This window comes from Rattus norvegicus, chromosome 10 (assembly GCF_021556685.1).
Source record: "Rattus norvegicus strain SHRSP/BbbUtx chromosome 10, alternate assembly SHRSP_T2T, whole genome shotgun sequence".
Lineage (NCBI taxonomy): Eukaryota > Metazoa > Chordata > Mammalia > Rodentia > Muridae > Rattus > Rattus norvegicus.
In genome coordinates, this window is record NC_141543.1 from 91,854,739 (window position 1) to 91,879,938 (window position 25,200).

Genomic DNA, 25,200 nt, shown 5'->3' on the forward strand with positions numbered 1-25,200 from the left:
AATAGCCTCACATTTAATCCATGCCACCACCAGGTCACTTTATTTTTCTAAATAATATTTAAAAATTAAAATCAATTCTAACCTAAAAATGAAACTTCAATTTAACATTCATGTATGTAAGTGAAAGTCATATGACTTGTGAAAAGAATTTATAAACACTGAGGTGCCTGCGAGATAGTGTGTGGATGCTTTCTAACCAGCCAGAGATGGGGCAAGCACTGGCCACAGGAAAGCTGCCTGATGTTCATTCAGGTCCTTACCCAGAAGCTGTCTCTCCCTGCTTTTTTTTTTTTTTTAAGATTTATTTATTTTATTCATAGATGGTTGTGAGCCACCATGTGGTTGCTGGGAATTGGAACTGAACTCAGGACCTCTGGAAGAGCAGTCGGTGCTCTTAACCTCTGAGCCATCTCTCCAGCCCTCTCCCTGCTTCCCCCCCCCCCCCCTGGAGCTGGGGACGGAACCCAGGGCCTTGCGCTTCCTAGGCAAGCGCTCTACCACTGAGCTAAATCCCCAACCCCTCTCCCTGCTTTTTTAATCCCAAGGTTCTTTATTGTGCTTTCTTTTCACTCCAGGGAATCAAACTTTTTTCAGGTTCAGTAGAGATGCACTGAGATGGATCTTAGTGTCAGGCAACTGGCAGTGTGGGAAGCTGGGACAGACCCCACAGCAACTAAAACTGCTCAATTTAGGTGGCTTAGGCCATAAAATTCCAGCACTTAGGATGCTGAAGCAGTCTGCTACAAAGCTCAAGGCCAGCCTAGACTATATAGTGAGTTCTAGGCCAGCCTAGGCTATGTTGTGCAGCCCTGTCTCAAAAAATAAAAATTCAGGCTGGAGAGATGGCTCAGCGGTTAAAAGCACTGGCTGCTCTTTCAGAGGACCCAAGTTCAATTCCCAGCACCCACATGGCAGCTTACAACTCCAGGGGATCTGACACCCATACACAGATACAAGCAGGCAAACCACCAATATACATAAAATAAAAAATAAATTATTAAAAAAAAAAGAACAAACCCAAAACAATCTCTTATTCCCAAAGAGGAAAGGTAGAAGACAAAGATGAAAACTTCTGAACAGAGGGAGTCAAAATGTACTCTGGACATTCAATGAGAAACCTCAACAGAGGCAGAACCAGAGAGCCAAGTACATTGCAGGGCGCTGTGGTGAAGTCTACACAAGGCAGCAGCACTCTCTACTGCTGGAGCAGAGAAGGACACCAAGCACTGGCTGGAGCTGGCTATATCTTAGGGGACAGGACTGTGATGCACCAACCCCTCCAATCCAAATCGTGAAATAATTCCCATCACTGAAGGTATAAGGACAGTCACAAAAGCAGCCACCTCAATAAATGACTGGCAACACAGGGTTCTGGCATTTGCTTCTCTGTCACTTACTCTCGGGAAGGAGAGCTTCAGAGTACTGAGCCTCTCTGAAGTCATTCTCAGAGCACAAGCCACCCACTTTTCAGTGTTCGCCTGAGGCTGATGTTCATGTCCCTGAACCTACCTTCCTTCCTTTGGGTCCCCTATGACAACTCAGACATCCTCACAGGAACGAGTATTTTCAAAAGAGCTACTTGCACCCCTACCCCTGCAAGCTATCAAACTATTTGCTGAAACATGGTCTCATGGACTAGAACTCTCAGGAATTCTAAACCACAGGAAAGAATACACTAAACCCTAGTGACAGACAGAAGAGGAACACATCTCTCAGAGGTCAGACTACTTTGTAGAGAGACTGTGATGGGTCAGCTTTGGGAAGGACCACACCTTAACCAGGACTGCTTAGCTATTATGCACGTTGTTACTGAACTAACTTCTTTATCTGCTTCTCTTCCCAATACGGTCACACTGAATAAACTCTCTGTTCTTTACTGTGACCCGTCTCTTTAAGTGGCTACTGAAGATGGTGGCTAAGCTCAGCTGTTAGTACTACCAGGGTCCAGGCTTGACCTTAACAGCTCTGGTATTATCTCTCATCCTGACGGCAACCCTCAGTAATCTAGTACTAAGGAACTACGATTAAGAAAAGGCTGCTTCCAGGGCTGGCAAGATGGCTCAGTGGGTAAAGACACTTGCTGCTGAGTCTGAGGACCTGAGTTCCATCACTAGATTCACAGGTGAAAGGAAAGGGACTGACTGCCACAAACTGTACACACACACACACACACACACAGAGCGCTGTTTGGGAGAATACAGAGTATACATATGGAAACCAGAGTTCTCTTGGGTCCTCATTTCAACAGGTGCTAACTCTCAGAGCAAACTGTCCAAGCACACAGCAGAATCCTGCTGACACTACTGTCAAAAGGTAACAGATTCAGAAGAGAAGGTCGGCACTGCTGATCTGACCACCTAGCTTACCCGCACGTCAAACACCAATAGAAAAGGTCCTAACATAAAACTGGAAAGGTCATGTTCACTCCACACGACCATTCTCAAAGCTCATCCATGCAAACTCTTGCCCATCATGATATACAATTAGAACTACAGTTTCCATCCGGTTGGAGAGAGAAAGCAACTGCCACGCCAGTACAAACAATGGCCCCCTGGAAAAACCACTCTGAACTCTGTTCTACTGATGAGACTCGGTTTCAAAGAATACCTGGACCGTCTTCTACATAACTTCCACATCACTCAACACTGGAGAATGAGGAATAAGCGTTGGTGTAAGAAGAGACAATGAATCCTCAACAGGATTCTGTGCCAGGCAACAAGGTGCCCACACAGCAGCCCACCATTGTTCTCCAGTCTTCTAAAGTCCTAGAGCAAGAAAGTAAAGGAGAGTCCAGTACTCAGTTTTTTTAAAACTAGCTTCAATGACTAAGCCAAGCCCTGATTGGCTGGAATGTACAATAAGGCTAGGCTTCAGGCCAATCAGAATTCCTGTTGTTGGCAAGTTACTAAGCACTAGAGCAACTGCCACTCACCTGGCCTAGTATTTCCCTAAAACTGCTCAGTTTATTCAATATTGGTTAAGGTGTGAATCTAAATTACATTCAGGAAAAGAGACCTCCTATATTCTACCTCTGTTCCACTAACAACTATAATAATTTTCTACATGTTATTATCAGGATTAAAATAATTTGCTCTATTCAGGGTTCTGTATTCCCAAATTTATCCCTTTCCTTAGACATAACTCATTTCTATTATCTCTCATCTCTTTACCTCTGGTCCACACTTTAAGCATACGAACTTGAAGTTTTTCTCATTAATTTGACTTCAAAGTCAAAGACAAATTCCCATTCAGCTTTCAGACTTAAAGAAATGTTTAGCTGTTTGCCCTAGAACTCTATGAGGTGAACAAATTCCTAACGTTAATCAGGCTGAAAGGGGAGGGGGTATGAAGTTCAAAAAGGCTTAAAAATCAGTAGCAAACAAATAACTATTCCAAAACCTGGGATGTGCACTCGGCAATGCGGATAGAGAAACAAAAGACAGAGTCCTAATCCACAGAGGAATCAGAAGAGCTAAGTGACAGGACCTAATAGGAATGTTCAAATGTCAGCAACACTCTGGAGGCAGAGGCAGGCAGATCTCTCGTGAGGTGGAAGGCAGCCTGGTCTACACAGCAAGTTTCAAGCTAGCCAGGGCTACCTAACACGGCATTGATAAAGAAAAGAAAAGAATAGGGCTGGAGAGATGGCTCAGCGGTTAAGAGCACCCGACTACTCTTCCAGAGGTCCTGAGTTCAATTCCCAGCAACCACATGGTGACTCACAACCATCTGTAAAGAGATCCAATGCCTCCTTCTGGTGTATCTGAAGACAGCTACAGTGTACTTATATATAATAAATGAATAAATCTTTAAAAAAAAAAGAACAAACAAAAAGAAAGAAGAGAGGTGAGTGGTTTTTGTGGCAAGAGACCTTTTCAATGCATCTTTTACTCTGCTTTTGTAGCTGCTGTGGCTAAAGATTTGTGACAAACTGACATGTGCAAACACCCAAGGTCTCTTTCTCTCTAGACACAATGAAACTGAAGAAGATGCAGCCACAGAAAAGGTTGCAATTAGGAGGTGCAATGCCTCAATTTTCTGCCCATCTTACCCCTCTGTGGGACTGTGACAATTTAGCAGCAGCAAGATCCATTAGAGCCCAAGATATAAAGAAGGAAAAATTCCTGTTGGGCCTCACAAAAACATTCCAAGGGACTCACAGGCTACTGTGTCCCTAAGTGAACTGGTAAGAGGAAGATGTAACCAGAGACTTAGCCAAAGGGTTCTTGCAGTGCCAGACAATAAAGGGGTGCTTCAGGGGATGCCCTTCCCCATCACCTGCTATGGCTGCACAGGAGTATTCTAGGAAACAAGAAAAATATAAAACAATTTCTTTCCAAACTTCCAAATCTCTACTATCTTCAACAATGGAAAGATTACACAATGTTTTTTAAACCAAGAGATCCCAATGCTCACTCTTCTAAGGATGTGTGACACGGTAGAGGTCAGAGTGATTTAGGTTATCTTCTTTTGGATTTTATACACAGAACTGGACTATAGTAAACATATAAAATTAAATAGCTTTAGTATGTCTAAAATATGAACTCTATAAAATGGCTGGCTTTTTTAAAGATTTACTTATTTATGTATTTATTTATTTAATATATGAGTATGCTGTCACTGTCTTCAGGCACACCAGAAGAGGGCATCAGATCCCATTACAGATGGCTATGAGCCACCATGTGGTTGCTGGGAATTGAACTCAGGACCTCTGGAAGAGCAGTCAGTGCTCTTAACCTCTGAGCCATCTCTCCAGCCTTATACGTCTGTTAAGAACATTTCTCACTTTTATTTACAGTTACACTGACTTGGTGGTAGACAACGGCTTGCTTATTTATTTGTGCTGTGATGTTTTGCTCACACGTATATCGATGACAGGGTGCCAGATCCTCTGGAACTAGCGTTAGAAACAGTTGTGAGCTGCCATGTGGGTGCTGGGAATCGAACTGGAAGCTGGTCCTCTGGAAAAGCTGCCAACACTCTTAACCACCAAGCCAGCTCTCCAGCCCCAATAACTGTTATTTTATATATATCAGGTAACACATGAAGTTCCGCAAAAAGGCAGCTATCCAACCCCAAGTGCAGAGATTACCACCACATTCAGCCTTTAAGTTTCTTAATGTATCTCTCCAGAACCATTTATCACCATTTAGGACAAAATACCCTCTAAGCTAATTTGTTTCAGGTTAAGAAGGAGTTGCTTTAGAGAGGACACAGAAGCAAAGTTTAGCCAAACATCATGGTGCACACCTTTTTTTTTTTTTCTTTTTTTCTTTTTTTCGGAGCTGGGGACTGAACCCAGGGCCTTGTGCTTGCTCAAGCGCTCTACCAGAGCTAAATCCCCAACCCCCATGGTGCACACCTTTAATCCCAGCACTTGGGTGGCAGAAGCGGGTGAATGGATCTCTGAGTTCAAGGCTGGCTAGGCTACATAGAGACCTGTTTAAAGTCCAAACCTCTACACTCTCTACAGATAGACCCTGAGTAGGATAGATCCTTAAATGACATATGGCCAAAGTCCCTATTTATAGCAGTAAGAAGCACTAAATTCTTACCAAATATAAGTAAAATAAAATAAATTTAAGCTCTGTGTTAGTGAGGGGCTTCCTTTCTCACTTTACAATTCCTTAAGTTATGTAGGAGCTGCTGATGCTTAACTCTAGACACTGTAATTACATGGAAACTCAAATAAGAGGAGACGAGGCCAAACTGATATAGCTCAGGGGATCAACTACATTTTGTCTAGCCACTCAGCTTTCAAGACAGGCACTCCCATACACCCGCTAACTACAATATTCATTGTAACTCTCCAAGCATCAGCTTATGTTTCTAACCTGGACAGTCAAACCCTCAGGAATACTGATTTCTAGATCCCCTGAACTGACTTCGCTCACCACCACAAATTTTTCAGACTGAAGACATACCTTACAGACTTGGTATGAACACATGAAACACACGGGAAGGGGACTAAGAGCACTGAAGTCCATCCTGAACAAAGGACCAAATTAATCTGCAACTGATAAAGGAATCAGTTCACCTTTGGTAGCAGAACAAGTACGCCTGCTCCCAAGCGCGTTCCAACCCCGGTTTCAAAAACCTGTTCTTAAGCTGGTGTCAGAATTCACCGAGTGTTCTAGAAAAACCACTCACTCAGCAGCTCCCTAGGCTAGGCCAGACTGGCAATCTCGAGCTACTGCAGCTGCCCAGCAGTGCCAACTGCATCTAAACAGCTGTCTTCCTTGAGCTTAAGAATGCTTTTGGGAGGAATACTGAAGAAGCGTCCGACCCTTCTGGCTATCCATTTTTAACTTCTATGGTAATCAGGGGGCGACCAGGTCCATACAGTAGGCATACAATCTCCTAATACCCACATTAAAGACCACTAAGTGTAATTAGTAAGGAAAGGGAAGTAAGGAGGAGAATGCGGGCTTTGGAGACGCTCAGTAAGGACAGACAACAATGCACATAAGTCAACCAGAGCAGTCGGAGGTCGTGGCTATGTTAAGGAAGTCGTCACTGACGTCGCGACGCCTCCCCCACTCTGCAGCCGACCTCTGGGATTCCTACCCCCCACCCCCTCGGAGACCCGGCCTCAACGATGAAGTCGACCTTCTTCCCCGCGGCAGGACAAGACCATGCCTCAAGCTCCCCGCTAGGCGGAAGCAGAAGGGGGTAGCAGACCCCCTAAGTGTACCACTTCGGGGGGGGGAGTCCCTGTATCGACTCCGCTCAGATGGGGGGGTTGTCTGCAAGAGAGGCATCGTCTCTACGTTTGGGGCTTGCCTCACTGGCGAGTCGACCTTCCCCCAAGCTACGAGCTGCAAGCTCGCCTCCTCCATGGCTCTACCGCCTGGTTACCTCTTTGCTTCTTCGTCCTCCAGCAGTTCAGGTTCGGTCGCCGCCATTACCACATCGCACTCCGCGGTAGCCGCCATCTTACCGCCGGGACCAAAGAGCCGGGTGGGAGGCCGGCGGTGAAGAGCACTTCCGGTTGGAGCATCGAGCCTCTCGGCGGCACCGCGCCCAGAGGGACTCCCTCGAGCCCGTCTACCAACGAGAGGCTCCGCTTGGGGCCAGAGCGGCCGCCCATCCCTGGAGGTCCACGGTGGTCTCCGCGCTGGGGCGGGGGCCCAGGGACGGTTCCTGTGTGTAGGGGGCGCCACTTTACCCGTGGGTAGGAGGAGGGTAGAAAAGGATGTTGCCTCTCTAGGCCTAAGCTTGCCTCAGTATCCCGACAGCCCGGTTGCCATAACAACTAACAATCCTAGAGAGTCTGGTAAGGCTTGGGAGTCCCGGGTAGGTGGAGACCGGGTCCCCAAAGACTCTTGAGGAAAAAAGCCCCCACAAGACTACCTTCCCGACTTTGCAGTGTGTCCACAGCTTCCTCCCAGGAAAGGCATAAAGAGCTACTTTGAGCCCAGTCCCCCAGCTTTCATCAGTTCCTGGAAGCCCTGCCCAACCAAGCGAGGGGAACGCAGGGCGTCTTCACCCTGCGCCTTTCATCCTCCAGGGATCTCTAAGCACCAACTGGTTCATCACCCCAATGACGCGGACCCTTTTATGAGGCTGCTTTCATGTCAGCCGCTTGGGAGTGCCATCTCAGCGTTAAGCCTGGAAAGGGTGACAAGGCGCCCCAGCCCCTGCCCCGGAGTTTATAAGGCAGCTCGTGGGGTGAGGGCCCTTTTCCTTAGTGTCCCCAGTACTCCTACTTCTCATAAACTCGACCCAGCACGCTTGTCTGGCCAAATGCGGTCTGGATCGGGAAGACAGTTTAATCACCTTTGTAGTACCACTACCACACACAACAGTGTTTAGTTGTATTAAAATGAGGCTCTCTGACGACCTTGGGATTGTAATTTAAAGCCAAAAGAACGAGAATAAGCCAATGGAGTTTAAACAGGGTCTATGCCCCTTCCCTTAAGGAAAGCTGTGTGTCAAAGTCCCTAACCTTATTTGTAGGTCCTTACCATTACTGATGGAGTGCAAACCACGGGCCCCTGAATAGAGAGAGACTGATAGCTGGGCCTCAATGGATTGAAATGCTGTGACCCTTTAATACAGTTCCTCATGTGGTGATCCCCAGCCATAAAATTATTTTTTGATGCTACTTCATAACTGTAATTTTGCTACTGTTATGAATCGTAATGTAAATATTTTTGGAGATAGAGGTTTGCCCAAAAGGTCATGACCTACCTGTTGAGAACCACTGCCTTAACTAATAAATGTATTGAACTTGCTTTTATCCATTTCTCAACAACAGAAAAAGAAAGCAAATTTTTACTCCCTCCTGAATGCCTTATGTTGTATTCCTTCTATCCATCTGGTCAACTGGTCACCACATGAAACATGGGGGTAAACCATACAGCGCTCAGAATTGCACTTGGCTTCCAACCTTGTCATCAACACTTTTTGTCCTCATGCTACAGGTCCCTAAATCTCCCTTTTATCTTAAAGTCTTGACATTAATTAAAAGCAAATAAATAAACTCAGAGACTGCAGATAGTCTCCTAACCGATCCTTAGTTTCATCGTTGTCAAGCCTTGGCTTTTCTGAGAGAATGACCTTCCTTGCAAAACTGGATGGAGTATGTCATTTCCCTGCAATACACCTACCAATGGCTTGCTATTGTGGTTCGTCTGGTCTCTGACCTCCACACGTCTTGGTTATTTGGCTAGTCTCTGCAATCAACACTGAGCTCCTAGGGACTTGTGGCTCCAGAAATGTCATGAATCTTATTATATTTCCCCTGTCTGATGGCTATCCCTGGTTGTCAACTTAAGTACATCTGGAATGAACTACACTCCAGAAATGGAGGGCACACCTGTGACCTAGATGTGAGGGTGGAAGACACAGGCTCCTGACCTGGATCTTGGCATGAAGATCTTAAGGTGTAGAGGCCAGGATAAGCTTAGGCCCAGGCAAGGTAGTACCCACCTTTAATCCCAGGAGAATGAGGCAAGCAGATCTCTAAATTCAAGGTCAGCCTGGGACAAAACCAGTTCCAGATCCAGGCATGGTGGGTCATGCCTTTAATCTGGGCCACACCTGCTGGAGACCTACATAAGAACATTGGAAGAAGGACGATCCACTCTTCTTTGCCTGCTTGTGCTTACTTGCCAGCACATCTGTTGGGACCACAGAAGACCAGCTGAAACAACTAGCCTTGTGGGTCTGAACAACTACTAGATTCTTGGACTTCCCATTCCCAGCTGCCCATTGTTGGGTTAGTTGGAATATAGACAGTAAGTCATCACAATAAATCCCCTTAATATAGAAACATTCCATGAGTTCTGTGACTCTAGAGAATGCAGACTAATAACAAGAAATGTCATGGTTCTTGTATTTCCTCTGCTTCAGAAATCTCTGCCCTCAGGGGCTAGAGAGATGGCTTAGCACTTAAGAGCACTGACTATTCTTCCAGAGGTCATGAGTTCAATTCCCAGCAGCCACATGGTGGCTCTCGACCATCTGTAATAGGATCCCTTTTCTGGTCTGTCTGAAGAGAACAACAGTGTACTCCCATACATTAAATAAGTTAAAGAAAGAAAAAGAAAAATCTCTGTCCTCTTCAGCCCTTCAAACCTGAGCACAGACATGCCCCTCAAAGTTAAATGCCCCTCTTCTGTGCCAATAGCACCCCAACTTCAATAACATCATTCATCATGATTTGTTTTAATTGTTAGTTTGGATGTCTAATTATTCTAGACAGTAAATTTGTGGCCAATCACTCTAACTTGTAACTTTTCATATGGCCCTACATAAGTCATAAGACAAGGTAGGTGCCCAAGATTGTCTGTCTGTCTGCTTTGAAGCAGGTTCTCTCTGTAGACTATGTTGTCTTCAAAAAAATCTCCCTACTTCATCCTCCAAGTGCTAGGACATTCCAAGTTCAAAAAATTCCATGTTTAGTCGAGTGTGGTGACATCCGCCTTTAATCTCAGCACTTGGGAGGCACAGGCAGGTGGATCTCTGTGAGTTCGAAGCCATCGAGGTCTACAGAGTGATTTCAAGGACAGCCAAAGCTACACAGAGAAACCCTGTCTTGAAAATCAAAAGGAAAAAAAAAATCGAGGTTCAAAGAGCATTTGCTTAGTATGTGCACGACCCTGGGTTCCATTCATAGCGTAGCACTGCAAGGAAAAGATAAAGAAAACTTGTGGAATAGATGATAGAATTAATGGAGCGTTACTGTTCTTTGGCGAGAGAGCATTTTGGTATTAGAGCTTGGAATGCAGCTTTATACCCAGACAAGTCTGGTGGGCATTTCCCCGCCGGCCTCTGGGGGCGCTATGCGATCAGCGCTCACTTTGCGCCGCCGGAAGTTGTCTTGAAGTCTGGACGTTGGGGGGGCGGGACCCCAGGGCAAGTCCTTCCACCCAGAGGAAGAGGGCCGTCTTTACAATCGAACTGCCCCTCCCATGGTCCGGCCCACTCCGGGGGGCACCTCAGCGGGAGTGCTGCGGGGACCCCGGAGGTATGGAACTGCGAGGCAGAGCTCAGATAGGCCCACTTTAGTTGTCCTGTCTCTGCCTCTTGAGAGATTCTGAGGGGTGCCCTTCAGAGGTAGTCTGTGGCGGCGGCCTCTGGCCTCTCGAGTATCGCTTACTGAAACGCTCAAACCACGGGGTGGAGATCGGTGACAGGAAACTCTCCTGGAGAGGTTTCTACTTGGGACCCCTTTGAGGCTGGCCTCTGTGTCACTGGTTTCTGGGGGAGGAGGAAGGGGATTTGGCGCTCCCCGGGTGCCTGTGTCTGGAAGTTTCCCTGTAGGAAGACCTCTCTCTAGAGTCTCAGAGAGTTTATAAATCTGAACTTTCTCCGTGCCTGTCAGTCTAAGGGATGTATAATCCATCTTTCGGAAGCACTCTTCTCTTGATCTCATTTCTTGTCAGATCTTCATTTTATCCGTGTATTCAACTGGGAACGGTTAAATAGAATTTATTGTCATCCAAATGAATCATTCAGGAAAACAAGTTATTCTCTGTATTTGCACACTCTCCCTGAGGAGAAGATGAGAGAGAGGAAGAATCTTAATTCCCTGCTTCTTTCTTCATGGGAGTTAAAGGGAGAAAACAGTCTGGTGTGCATATGCCTCAACTATTTCATCAGCTGGAAACCAGCTTGGGGTACATGAGACACTGTCTCAAGACAAAACACCCCCAAAATCAAACAGAAAGACCAGGAGTATTTGTGGAACTTCCTTCTGTAATTGGTGTGCCCTATACATCTTGTGCACAGGAAGGAACCCGGCCAGCTAGTTCTTTTAACCCCACTCTCTAGGCCCCTCCCTTTATGGTGCCATTAGCCCCACACCTGTTGTGTGCCAAGTACTGGCCACTCCTGGGATAAGAAGGTTAATTACAGCTCACTTCTCAGTAGTCCAGTAAACACATCAGGGTGGCACTAAATCCCTGATGCTTCCCAGTGTGCTGTTTGGATTCTGTCTTCCCTCACCACACCGATTCTGTCCTTTTAGGTTGAAAGCTAAGCATGGGGAAGAGCTGCAAGGTGGTCGTGTGTGGCCAGGCATCTGTGGGCAAAACGTCAATTCTTGAGCAGCTCCTGTACGGGAACCATGTTGTGGGTGAGTGTTGTTTGGGACCAGCAGACTGATAGAAGACATTGAATGAAGCAGTAGGATTTGGTCACATCCTGAACCCAAAAGCTAAAAAAGGCATCCACTGCTTTTACACCCTCACAATTGGGCTGGAGGCATGGCTGACTATCAGAGCACTAGTCTAACGTGTACTTGGGTCTGAACCCCAGCAATGGAGGGGAAGGAAAGTAAAACATTGTACCCTCAAGTTCTAGGATGTTGAACAGATCTAGAAGGAAGAAACCTAAAGCCAAGATAGGAAGAACCCCCCACCCCCACACCATAGCATTTGGCCAGAAGTGGTTGTGCAAGTGTTGGCTTCTATCACTATCCGCCTTTTTATCGTCTTTGAGAGGGCCTCACTGTACAGACCAGGCAGGCCAGGAACTCACAGAGATCAACCTGCCTCTGCTCCTGCCTCCCTCCTCCAAAGAGCTTCAACTCAAGGTGTGTGCCCCCACACCCAGTTCTGTGTTGCCGTTTTGCATAGTGTGATAAGACATGACACTCATTCTCCAAGTCATCCCTGTTTAACTTTCGTCTGGTCTCTCCCAAGCCCCCACATTCCTTGTCAGCTTGTTAGGCCAGCCCCTTGGCTCACATCTCTCGTGACTCATGCTCAAGTCTCATCTTAACCCAGGTTCTGAGATGATCGAGACCCAGGAGGACATCTATGTGGGTTCCATCGAGACAGACCGAGGAGTGCGGGAACAGGTGCGTTTCTATGATACACGGGGTCTCCGGGATGGGGCCGAGCTGCCCAAGCACTGCTTCTCCTGCACGGATGGCTACGTCCTGGTCTACAGCACAGACAGCCGAGAATCCTTTCAGCGTGTCGAGCTGCTCAAGAAGGAGATCGACAAGTCCAAGGACAAGAAGGAGGTATATGTCCTAGACTTTTGCTGGGAGCCCAGTGGTAGGACAGCGTGGGTCCCTGGTAGGCTTTGGGATGCTGGCATGATTCCCAGTTGTGCTCATCTGCCAAGAGGTAGTTCAGGAGCTAGAAGGCTGTGAAGGTCATTGAAGAGGGTCTTCAACCCACACAAGAGGTAGCCAGCCATATGATAGGATAATTCGATCCAAGAGTCTTCTCTTCGGTTTAACAGGTTCCCTCCTACACATGAAGCCCGGCCTCATTTTTCTTCTCTGTGGTTCTATGCTCTTGCTAGTCCTCCAAAATTCCTCCGGGAACTGCATCCTCCCCAGTTGTTGGCCAGAAGCAGCTGATCGCTACTCCTGATCCTGAGCCACTGCATGCCTACAGCCTCTACTCTTGCCTGTCCCCTCCAGGTCACCATCGTGGTCCTTGGCAACAAGTGTGACCTGCAGGAGCAGCGTCGTGTGGACCCTGACGTGGCCCAGCACTGGGCCAAATCAGAGAAGGTGAAGCTGTGGGAGGTGTCCGTGGCTGACCGCCGCTCGCTCCTGGAGCCTTTCATCTACCTGGCCAGCAAGATGACCCAGCCCCAGAGCAAGTCTGCCTTCCCCCTCAGCCGCAAGAACAAGGGCAGCGGCTCCTTGGATGGCTGAGTAGCTGCCCTTCTCTCTTCACCACTCCAAAACCCATTCCAGGATGGGTGAAGAGCACAGGGTGCTTACGCAAGCTGTTCTTCCTATCAGTAGGGGAACGACCCCCAAGGCCAGCAAGCTGGGCTGGCCCAGGCCACTGCTACTTTTGTCCTCTCTTAACTCCAAGAAGTGCAAGTGAACTGGATTGCTGGCCCTCCCCTCGGCCTTCTTTAATAGTCCCACTCTGCCCCCAGCCGATCATATTTTCTCCACTGTTACCTGGACACTTATGGGTTAGCGTCCCTTCCCTCTGCCTGGTGCAGGATGCAAGGCTGTCATGCCAAAGTGCCCAGTCCAGGGTCTGGATCCTATCAGGGATCCCAACTCTCTGAATTTCCTGTCAGTAGCATACACACAGTACCAGCCTGGGCCTGAAACAGAGTGGCTAGGTATTGTGAGTGCACAGTTCTGTGTGCTGGCTTAGGGTTGGTTCCTCATCCTTCACCCTGATCTTTCCCCTGGCCTGTCCAAGGCTGGGTAAAGCCAGGCTCCTGGGAGTGGCATTTTCTGTTTGACCTCTACCCGTCTCCCAGCTGTTTTGCTTCCTCTTCCTGTTCCAGGAGCAGAGGTCTCATTGGTTGAGGTAGAGTGGAGTAATGACTAGGCTGTTGCTTGCCCTGTGACTTAGCAAGGCTGTTCTCTGAGCGTCAGTCTTCATCTGTGAGTTGACAGAGCTTGGATGATTACCTAGAGCTGCGGGTGACTATGTGATTTTTCTAAAGCTGGTGGCTCGGGCCTCCTGTGTATCTCTGCCCCTGCTCCAACCTCTTCAAGGTGCTACCCCTACCAGCCCTGGAGGCTGGACAAGCCTCTCATACCCACCAGGGGGCAGGAGTGCACCCTGCTCAGTGGTGCAAGTGGCACAGTCTTGACCTGCCCACATGGCTAGTGTCCGTCTCTCCTGGTTGTTTCTTGGTTGTTTTTCGGCTAGTAGCCCAACTATATTTATACTCTGTATTTATATGCCTGCTGCCCGGTGAAGGTGGGCTAAGCCACGCCCCTAGCCCTTCCTTCTTACCTCAGATGCCTGAACAGAACCAGGCAAACCAGTAGCAGCTTCCTAGGAGCTGACAGGCCTTTCATCAGAGGCTTGTGCTATCAAGTGAGCTTATAACCCACAACATCCGGTGCCCACTTTGTGCTTCTGATGTGCACACCTCACGTGAGTTAGACACTACAGCCAGGCCACCTCCTATACCCACTCCTCCCCGGAACAGGTGAGAAGGGGGCTGGTGCCTAGGCCTGGGCAAGGAGAATCAGGGCACCTACAGGCTCAGGCTTGAAGTTCATTTATTGATGTGTTTGTTGGACACAATAAAACCACAACTGCTGTTATCAAAAAATTTCCCTTCCCCTATCCCCTTTTTTTGTCCCATTGGAAATGTCTTTCAAAAAAAAAAAAAAAAAGACATAGGTAGATACTGGCAAAATCCCATGTTGAATGGGGGAATGGCACTGGCTTTGGCAACATGAAAGTGGGTCTTGCGGGCATACTGGACCGTGTACCAGCCTGAAACGCCACACTTGGGATGGCCAGACCCCAGTGTGGAGTGGAGAGTCCCTAGGCTGAGGGAGACCCAGAGCCCCCTTAGAGTTGGGGGTTCAAGAGAAACCACAGAAAGGCTAAGAACAGCTGTGGTAAGACAGGCCACTTCTGTTACAGCCAGACCCAGGAAGGGTGGTACATGCCTTTAGTTCCATTACTCAAGAGGCAGAGGCAGGTGGATTCTTGGGTTTGCCAGCCTGCGTCCATAGTTCCAGACCAGCCAGGACTACACAGTCAGGCCCAGCCTGAACACCACTCTAAACTTTGAGCCCCATCCCCACAGAACAGATGGAGCCTCCCTTCACCTCTGCCTCACTTTGACAGTACACTTATGAAGAACTTTGGGGGCCTCTTATCCTCTACGGTCCTTTGCCGTACATACCCCGCAGCCAACCTGTGGTGATTTTGCTTTGTTTGAGTCAGTGTCTAGCTAAATGGGCCAAACTGACTTTGAACTCACAATCCAGGTCCTAGGATTGCTGGCATGCACCACCATACCTGGCTACCCCATGGTAAATATGCTTGGTAGGTTCCAGCCCACTTCAGTTTGAGGCCCTTATCTCTACTGATTGTCCAGATGGCTCTAGAACATGGCAGGAGAGGCTGGCTCTTGGGAGCTATGATGTGGTGTCAGCTCTGTGTAAGTCTCTGGTTCGGGTCAGGGTGTGAGAGCACCATGAGACTGGGGATGAGATTTTTGCATAGATCTTTGGGATCTGTTGATGCAAGGTAGCCTAGGGCTGGCCCAGGAAAGGAGGGTAGTGGTCTTCAGAGCCAGGGGACTGGAAAAACCCCAGTCTGAGTGAAGAGCAGCTACCCAGGTTGGGTGGGAACCCGGAAACTGCAAAAGGCAGTCTCTTTGGGATGTGGAGACAAGTATCCGGCTTGGAGAGATAGGATGTGGCCATCCACTAATAGGGAGCAAAAAGGATGGGTCCTGCAGCAGGGCGGACAGCTCCCGCAGGAGTGCGAAACAGAGCTGGACCCAGGACAGGAGCTGGGAAGAGGGTAGCAGCTGCCGTGGCGGCAGGCCGGAGGGTCAGGGGCCCTGGCAGGGCACAGATGGCAGCAGCTGTGGTGGGCAGCGGACCGGGCAGGAAGCGGGCTGCCAGCGTCTTGGTGAGTTGCTTCTGCAAGGCCAATTTAGACTACAATAAAAACAGAAATGGGCAGGGTCTCTGATACCAGAGAAGCCCGCCCCCTCCGTGGGACACATCCAGGGGCTTTTTTCCCTCAAGGACGTGCCTTTTAGAATTCTAAGTCTACCCCCCCCATCCCCACCCCCCCAAAACAGCCATGCCAGGGGGCTTGCTGTGGCAGCTGTCTTCCTGCCCAGCAGATGGACAGCCTCGCCACAGGCAGCACTGTGAGGGGTAGGAAGAGATGGTCTCTAGGATAAGCTCACCCACCCCCAGCTTTTGCCTCTCATAGCATGACCTTAGGCCCAGCCCACCTCCAGGAAATTCCTCTGGGTGTAGCCCAAACCCACCCACCCCTAACCTCGTCCCTGCTCAGGCAGCTGCAGGGCCAGCAGCCTCCTTCCTGCCGCACCCCAAGTCTTTCAGCTGGCCCTTCTTCCTACTTGCCCCCTTGTAGACCTTGGTCCTCTAGAGACACATACCTTGAGAACACTCACAGCCAGTGCTGTGTGTTTCTGCAGTTTGCTGTGCTGGCTGGAGGACTTGGGGGGCTTCCCAGCCAGCCGGTCTTTGTGCCTCCGGCTGCTCATGTGCTGACAGAATGGGAATGAGATGAATAAGCTCACAGAACCCAAAACTATTGAGACTTCCTCTCACATTCAGCACACACATGATGGGCTTTCAGAGTGGGGCTGTCATGGGCAGCCACGTCCATCCCTCAGTGGGCATCAACCCTTCCTCCCTTGCTCTGATACCCACCTTATCCTGGCCTCCCTTCTCCTACCTGCTTGAGCTGGGTCTCTGAATTGACATGGAGCTGACAGAGGGCACAATGGAAAGGAGGGTTGGGTCCCTGCCGGCCCCCACGATTTCCTATCACTCTCTTTGTCTTGTGTCCAGTTCCTCCTCGGGACACAGGACGGCCCCGGCCCCTTCGGGGAGCGCCCTGATGACCTTCCACCATCCATCTGTGCTTAGCTCCTTGAAGGAAAGAAGTCAGTCTCTCAGAACTGAAGGGAGGCCACAGCACCAAGTCAGGTTAGCTTGGCTGCCCCTCCACACACACATGGCCCTCCAGCCTCACAGACTTCTCCCGTCCCAACATCTCTTCCTGTGGACAGCCCTCAAGAAAGAAGGCCTTTTCAATAGACAGCCGAGCAAAAGTCCCTTTTGTTTTGATCCAAGGAGAATGGAGGAGGGTACTCCAGTGACCTTCAGTTCTGGTTGCCACAGACTTCGTTTCCCAATGCCCCTCCCTTGGGATCAAGAGGAGGACCCAGAAGTGTTTTTGTAGTAACAGTGGGTAGGTTCCTCTGTCACCTAGCCATGAATGGCATGGCTCCTGGCAAGCACTGACCTGTGTTGTGAGCCTGAAGCTGAGAGGCCGAGTTCACGGTCACTTTACAGGTAGGGCAGTAGAGGCGGCCCTTCTCACCCCTGCCTTCCCCATTCACTCCATTTCCTGCAGCCACTTCTGCTGGCTCAGGCCCTGGTGCTTCCCTGCTAGGATCCGGGGAGCAGGGCGGGCAGGAAGAGGAGGACGAGGAAGCGGCAGCATCAGAAAGTTCTGAGTGGGCTGGGTCTCTGGTTGATGGGTCTGGGGTCGGTGGTAGCTGAAGTGAAGGGCCGCGAGGAGGGGATGCTGGATCTGCAAGGACATGGGACACAGGAGAAGTTGGGACCTCTAAGGTGCAGCACTGACACTGTGGTGGAATGGGAGGCTGGAAGGCCTCCTGGTAAAGGACAGCTGGCACTAAATTCTGAGTTCACCCTGCTACCAACTCACTAGGCAAACTCAGGCCTCAGTTTCCCTGTATAAAAATCATAAAGTCGGACAGAGGAGGTCACACTTTCCGCCTGACATTCTAGCGCCTCAGTATTGAGTAAACAGAAGTCAGCAGAAAGATGTGCTAGAATGTTTATAGAGTATTATAATAGAATTAAACTGGAAACTGGAGAGGTCCATCATCCAGATGGATGGAGTGTAATCCCCATCACCCAGAGCCACTCGTACTCCAGCTCCAGGGGATCTCATGCCCTCTCCTGGCCTCTATGCCCCATGAGCACTTAGACAGACAGACAGACAGACACACACACACACACACACACACACACACACACATAAATCCCAAGTTTAAGAAAAAAAAGCCAGGCAGTAGTAGCACATGCCTTTAATCCCAGCACTGTCAGGAGGCAGAGGCAGGTAGATCTCTTAAGTTCAAGGCCAGCCTGATCTACAGACCAAGTCCCGGAACAGCTGAGGCTACATAGAGAAACCCTGTCATTGAAAAACAAAACAAAAGAAAGGGAGAACAAAGACGAAGAACCAGAGTCACTCAAGCCACTCTGAGAAGCCAACCTCGCTTGTGTGGACTTGAACTCAAGACTGACCTTTGCTCTGAGGGTTTCCGGGGCTTCCGCTGGCTGGAGGTGAGGCTGTAGACGCCACTGTCCCATTTGCGGTCAGGTTTCGAGGCCTCTGCTTGCTCTTGGCAGCTTCCACAGCCTTGAGTTTTCTGGCGTGTCTATGGCCCTTGTAATGAGCTTCGGCCTGGTTCTAGAAGAGGAAGGGGAGGAGTCACCTTCCCTTGGGTCCCATGCCTCTTCTAGGAGTGAGGTTGAACAGAGGAGAGGCCAGAGGAATATGGGGTCAAAGGGACACAAGGCTTGGCCACAAAGGGGTGAAGCCAGTGTCACCATCATCGTCACATGTATACAGTCCTGAGGTTTAGAACTTGTCCTCACACAGGTGCTCCAATGCAGGTAGCCTACCTTCAGAATCAAACTTAGCCATGTATAAGCTGTGTGTGTGTGTGTGTGTGTGTGTGTGTGTGTGTGTGTGTGTGTGTGTGTGTGTGTTGAACTTAAGAGTTGAACACCAACTGCATGCCAGAGTAACGGAGAGACTTTGACAGCCCAGGTTATCACAGTGCCTGCTGTTGCCACTCAGCTCTCCTATATGTTTTTCCACTGGAGTTATGAGCTGCCTGTCCTTCTGTCCTGTGGTATTCACAACAAACTTTCCTTCTGCAGTGTGCACTTGGGCGGTTCTTGGAAGAGTGAGGAGACAGCCTGTCAGCCTCTGCTCATTAACCTAAGGACCATGTGACCAGTGAGGTGGCCATCTTGTGATTTGGTCTGCATTATTTGTTGGAAAAATGCCACAAGAAGATCACACTGGGATTTAGAAGTTTCTGGCTAATACTTAGCCAGGTAGCCTTTTGTGGCCAGATTGGTCTACAAAGAGAAAAGTGGAATACCTTTGTAACCTAACATGCAATGTTCAATAAAGACTTCAAATTTCAAAAAAAAAAAAAAAAAAAAAAGAGTTGAACACAAAGCCTTGTGACTACAGGGCAAATATTCTAAACTAAGCCACATCTCCAGCCCTATTTGTTTCTCTGTTCCAAGATCCAGAAGTGTTGAACCCAGGAACATTCACCAAGTGATGCGCTTGGGTGTCTGTCGATATGTTCAGAATATTCTGGAAATGGACTACTTACTCCGTGGTCCAGGCTGGCTTTAAACTCATGATCCTCCTGCCTCAGCCTCCCGAGTAATAGGACCACAGGGGTGCACTACTGTGCCCCTGCTTTAAGCTTTGTGATTGTTCAGGTTAAATGGGACATGAACTCTAAGGGTCTAGTTTATAAAGTAGGGTCTCCGGAATGTTAAGGAGTCCGCCCATGGAAAGCACAGCAGTCCTTGAATTTGGAGTTTATGGACATCCAAAACATCCCATTGTTCATTTTTTAAAAATAATGTTTGAGCATTTGCTCTTAGTCCAGCCATTCTGCCAGGGCCTAGGAATGGAGACATGTCCCTTCCACAAATCTCTTTGTCGAATGATATGACCTAAATATCTGGAGCGAATCCACCATCTAGGGTGTCGCATCCTCTTTACTTCAGCTTGAAGCCTCTACTTGTTTCTCGACTATTTCCCCAAAGTGGGAAGGACAAGCCTCCACAGCCCTTCCTTGGACTCTTCGGCTACACCGTGGTTCTGACATCTCACCCAAACCCCACAATGAGGCTCCTCCCTCAGGATGGGCTGCAGTAGGAGTGTGCAGACTTCAGGGTCAGCCAGGGCTGGGTTCAAATCCTGAAAACCACGATTTACCAGCTGTGCTCCCCGGCAAGTTATTTATCCAGTGTGAGACTGTGTCCTCCTCAGAGAAGTGAGGATGGTAATTGTGCCTCTGTACCCCTCACAGATGCATCATGGGAGTCCATTAAGATGATGAAGTGTAGTGGTGCACAACTTTAATCTCAGCACCAGGAAGGCAGAGGCAGGCAGATTTCTCTGGTTAAGTCCCAGCTACAGCTACAGAGTGAGAGACCCTGTCTCAAAGACTACAACAAAATTCAATGAAGTCGGGCATGGTAGGGCATGCCTTCAATCCCAGCACTTGGGAGAGCGGCAGGCAAGATCTCTGTGAGTTTGAGGATGGCATGGTCTCTATAGCAAATTCCAGCCCCGCCTCAGAAGATGCTGGGGTGAATACATGTTGTAAACATCTTAAGTCAAGACCGGGGGTTCACACCACGGCCTCTAGGACATCCAGAAGATGGGCGTGAAGCAGGGGGGAGGAGAGTGGAATTCTCGTGGGCCACATGTAGGCAGGAAGAAATATGAGAGGAGGGGAGAGGGCAGGAGAGGATAGTGGTCAGAGCAACATGCCCCTTTGCTACAAGTTCCTAGGACAGCATCCCCAAAGGAGGCCCTGCTCCCTCCAAGCCCCAATCCCATGATCCCCTCTCACCGCTGAGTTGAACCTCAGATGACAGATGTTACAGGAGATGAACAGCTTCTTCTTCAGAGGGGAGGGGACCCCAAACGTGTGGCTGATGACAGCTTTCTGGACTGGGTCCATCTGTAGGGAGGTGGGGGGTGTGTGATAGAGCCTAGTTCTTCCTACATGCTCAAGCAATCCCTCTCATGCTCTAACCCTGACAAGATGTGATCTGTTAGGTGCCAAGGGGAGGACCAGGGTGACCTGTGTGCTTAGGGCCCTGGCCTGACACAGAATCACCTTGGCATCTCCCTGCTATCCTTCCGGTCTTAGTTTTGGGGTTTTGTTTTCTATTGTGACCAAAGGTTGAGCACAGACCGCAGCAAGGAAGGGACAAAAGACATTTTTGGTAGGATTTCCTTTCTCCTAACTCAGATTTTGTACTTGGACCTGCTGGTGGGGGCAAGAAGCCCTACCTTACCACCTCTGCCACTGTCCCAAAGACTGATGTCTGATAAGCAGTGGGGAACCTGTGGGCAGGGAGGCAGCCGGCCAAGCAAGACAATACAGGGAGGCCTGAGGCTTGCGATATGAATGTGTTTTCTTTCTTTTTTCTTTTTTTTTTAAAGATTTATTTATTATATATGAGTACACTGTAGCTGTCTTCAGACATCAGAAGAGAGCATCAGATCTCATTACAGATGGTTGTGAGCCACCATGAGGTTACTGGGATTTGAACTCAGGAGCCCTGGAAGAGAAGTCAGTGCTCTTAACCACTGAGCTGTCTCTCCAGCCCATGAACCTGTTTTCTTTCTTTTCCTAATTAATGTTTTGTTCATTTTCTGTTCTCTGTTTGTTGATTTATCTATTTCGAGACAAGGTCTCCCTTAGCTCAGGCTGGCCTTAGAAGCCCTGTCTTCCTGCCTCAGCTTCCAAGTGTTGGGATTATAGGCATGCAGCACAATGCAATAGTCTGTCTGTCCTTCTTTCTTTTTGTCTATCTTCCTTCTTTCCTTCCTTCCTTCCTTCCACTCTTGCTTTTTCTTTGAGATAAAGTCACTATGTAGGTGAGGTTAAACTCTCCTTCTTGCCTCTACCTCTCAAGCACTGGGATTAAAGACATGTGCTACCATATCTGATTTATACAGTGCTGGGAATCAAACTTGGGTTGTTGTGCATGCTAGGAAAACTCTACCAATTTCACTATCTCCCAAAGCCACTTTAGCCTTTTTTTTTTTTTTTTTTTTTTTTTTTTTCTCGGAGCTGGGGACCAAACCCAGGGCCTTGCGCTTCCTAGGCAAGCACTCTACCACTGAGCTAAATCCCCAACCCCTTTTTTTTTAAAGACATTTTTTGGTTCTTTTTTTTTTTTTTTCCGGAGCCTTGCGCTACCACTGAGCTAAATCCCCAACCCCCACTTTAGCCTTTCTTTCTTTGTTTCTTTCTTTCTCTCTCTCTCCCTCCCTCTCTCTCTTTCTCTCCTTCCTTCCTTCCTTCTCTTTCTTTCTTTCTTTCTTCTGTTGTCTTTTCTCAAGGGCCTAAGTTTTGGGGGTTTATTCTGGTTTTTTTGTTGTTTTTGTTTTTGTTTTTTTGTTGTTGTTTTTTTTTTTTTTTTTTTTTTTTTTTTTTTTTTTTTTTTTTTTTTGCAAATACAATCTCGCTATGTAGCTCAGGCTGGCCTTTAACTCAGTATGTAGCCCAGGTTGTCATTAATACACATTCCTTAGTCTCCAGAATGCTGGCACTACAGATGCCACCATGCTGTGTGTTAGAAGCCTAGGTTGTTGGATTCAAAGGAGAAGTTGTCTGGTTTAGTCAAAAGGAACTTTCCAAACCTTCCCATGGGAAGAAACCCGAGGCAGAGAGGGAACATGCTCTAGAGACTGCCCTAAGGGCAGAGGTTACAAGCTAGGCAGGGCCCAAGGGAGAGCCAGCCCATCATCAGGATTCCAGAGGGAGGTCTTTACACTGGGCCAACAGAAGTGTCACCTGCCTTTGAGAGACCACCCTTGTGGGCAGTGACCACATCTGTAAATGACAGTAGGGGCTGAAGCTCACAGGCCCATTCCCAAATGTCTCATACTCCTCAGGACCTCTGTACAATCCTGGAGGAGGGGATAAAAGGGAGGGAGACCTCTCCGGGTTATTGGGAAGGCATGTGACATAGTCCCCTGAGGACAGAGTGGTGGAGTTCATCCGTGATTTCATTGGGTTTTTGAGATTTAAGGGGGTGATGCTCCTGACACCTCATGGAGTACTCCTAATGTTTGTGCCCCCCCCCCACATCACAAATGAGTCCAGGCACAGGAGAGAAATATACAGACCCAAGCACATATGCTCAGCAGCAGTTATAGACTCACAGACAAGTAGAAAGTCACTCTCAGACACACAGACACTATGCAACCACAGATGGACTCTCACCTAAAGTACATCCATACCCAGCACGGATTCACACACACACACACACACACACACACACACACTCACAGAGTACATACAAATCCCAAACCCCTCAGATTCACACACACACACTGAGTACATACAAATCCCAAACCCCTCAGATTCACACACACACACACTGAGTACATACAAATCCCAAACCCCTCAAATTCACACACACACACATGCACACACACACACACACACACACACACACACACTCACAGAGTACATACAAATCCCAAACCCCAGATTCATACACACACACACATGCACACACACACACACACATACCCACACACATGCTCACAGAGTACATACAGATCCCAAACCCCTCAGATTCACACACACACACACACACACACACACACACACACACGGACACGCACACACAGTGTAATCCCTAGGCACACGCACGCACACACACATCTTCACAAATAACACATGAACTCACACCCACACATAACACACAGACCTCCAGGTAGGTACACGAGCTCCGAGACAGAGACATGACTAAGGTCTGGAGCTATAGCTCAGCAGTTGGGAGACCACCCCTGCAATCATGAGGAACAGAGTTCGGATCCCAGCACCCACATCACCACCCAGGCGCCCTTATGCAAGTCTGTAACCTCAGCCCTGTGGGAATGACGACAGGAGGATCGCTGGGTCGTGCTGATCTGTAGTAGAACCAACTTAAACGCATCCCTGACAAGCTTACAAATAAATGAGACCCAGACCATGGTTATCTGGCTTGGCTTTGACAGTCGCTGGGGGCTAACCCCTCATCTAATCTTCTGACTGCTGGCCTGGCTACCTCTCCACCGGTGCTCTCCAAATACTTGCTGTTTCTCCTGGCCGTGTGCTCACGGTCCATCTCCTCTCCTGGCGCCTCTCCCCTCTCCTCCTTGTTCTTCCTTCTCCACCTTCTTCTCCCTCTCTCATGGTCCTCCTCAGACTCCAACCCGGGGAACTGAAGTCCCACTTACCTCTCTTCTGCCCAGCTCTAGGCTGTCGGCATCTTTATTCAACCAACAGTTTTAAATCAAGGAGCAAGGTCACATAGCATCACTTGGTGTATGTGAGGATTTTCTCTTCCTCCCTGAGGGCGACTGTGGTCAGTATTTAGCCTTACAATACACGGCAACAGACCAAACCTCAACACTTGTCTCCAGCCTTGCTGAGAAAACAGGAGCTCCAGGCTCAGGGAGAGACCGCAGAGGGCGTCCAATGACCTCCTCTGGCTGCTCCTGCAGCACATGCACCCGTGTGCACCCACGCATGTGAACACATGCTGACTCACACATAAATACAGAAATAATATTATAATCCTTAACCCCCAACTCAAGTGCACACAGACACACATGGATCATCTGTAAAAACAAAACATCTCCAGGTGGTTATGATGGTGGGGTCGGGGTGACATCATCTTCCTCTCTAGGTAGGAGACAGCTGGGTCCCTATATGGTAGCACCTAGGGCCAGCCGAGTCACTTTTCTTGCCCACCCCCAAACCTTTCGCATGCCCCCACCCTCCTGCCCAGCCCCATACCGTGCTGAAGTTGGGGAAGAGACTGAGCGGGGTGGTGCCATTGAGGTGGAAGGCGAGTAAGTGCTTCAAGTCCAGTGGGGGTTGCAGAGGCCGGGTGGGCAGGGTCAGGGAGGCCAGCAAGGGGCTGGGGGCGCTGGAGGCCGGGCCTGCTGCAGGAGGAAGAAGGGCAAGGTCTGAAATGAGGAGCCACCGGGCTCTCCCACCACTGCTGCCAGAACAAAAGGCCAGAGCAGCAACTCCTGGCTCTCTCTCTTTGTAACTGCACCAGCTCAACTCAGTTGGGGAAGCAGAGTCAGAGAGTCCACAGGTTGAGCCTCCTAAGTGGAAGAGTGACCCCTCTCACTGACAGGGTCAGCACAGTGGCCCAAACAGACACCAAAGGGAGTCCAGCCAAGAGAGGGGTCAGAGGAGTCAGGATTGACATACACAAAACCATGGTGGCAGCATGACACACTACTTGTCCCACTTGATCCCAAAGCGCCAAACCCAGGAGTGCAGGGAAAGGCCAACTCTTTTCCTTCTCACTATTTGTCCCTTTCTCACTTCCGGTTCCATGCCACTCACAGAGCATAGGGCTGGAGAGATGGCACAGTGGCAGAGCATTGGACCCGGGTTTGATTCCCGGCACCC

General features: G+C 48.9%; 3 protein-coding genes, 1 long non-coding RNA gene and 1 pseudogene across 60 annotated transcripts in view; 3 read left to right on the forward strand and 2 right to left on the reverse strand.

Annotated features, from left to right (window-relative positions):
- Dnajc7 (DnaJ heat shock protein family (Hsp40) member C7) overlaps positions 1-6,950 on the reverse strand; it is a 35,642-nt gene extending 28,692 nt beyond the window's left edge. For 4 of the 6 annotated variants that reach the window (XR_015630639.1, XR_015630637.1, NM_213625.2 and 1 more), the window contains 1 exon segment: positions 6,859-6,950. Coding sequence is in view for 2 of the 6 variants with exons in the window: in NM_213625.2 (NP_998790.2) it covers positions 6,859-6,935 (77 nt within the window). In the remaining 4 variants the exon portion in view is untranslated. 6 annotated transcript variants of the gene reach the window in all.
- A 117-nt stretch (positions 6,951-7,067) lies between these two features.
- Nkiras2 (NFKB inhibitor interacting Ras-like 2) lies at positions 7,068-14,508 on the forward strand. Of its 3 annotated transcripts, none has more exon segments than NM_001439662.1 (4): positions 7,068-7,276; positions 11,477-11,584; positions 12,237-12,478; positions 12,887-14,508. In NM_001439662.1, coding segments are annotated over 3 exon segments (576 nt in total). In that variant the 5' UTR covers positions 7,068-7,276; positions 11,477-11,490; the 3' UTR covers positions 13,127-14,508.
- Zfp385c (zinc finger protein 385C) overlaps positions 14,439-25,200 on the reverse strand; it is a 55,909-nt gene continuing 45,147 nt past the window's right edge. For 12 of the 50 annotated variants that reach the window (XM_087572223.1, XM_087572224.1, XM_087572251.1 and 9 more), the window contains 7 exons: positions 24,571-24,719; positions 20,614-20,724; positions 18,242-18,407; positions 17,208-17,498; positions 16,635-16,831; positions 16,333-16,443; positions 14,439-15,859 (listed from right to left, as the gene is read on the reverse strand). In XM_087572223.1, the coding sequence (XP_087428349.1) occupies positions 15,623-15,859; positions 16,333-16,443; positions 16,635-16,831; positions 17,208-17,498; positions 18,242-18,407; positions 20,614-20,724; positions 24,571-24,719 (1,262 nt within the window). In that variant the 3' untranslated portion in view covers positions 14,439-15,622. 50 annotated transcript variants of the gene reach the window in all.
- On the forward strand, positions 17,118-18,996 carry LOC148003110 (uncharacterized). Its single transcript, XR_015632117.1, has 2 exons — positions 17,118-17,257; positions 18,884-18,996. It is a non-coding gene; the product is annotated as an uncharacterized LOC148003110 (long non-coding RNA).
- Positions 18,702-18,813, forward strand: LOC120095415 (small nucleolar RNA SNORA44; annotated as a pseudogene).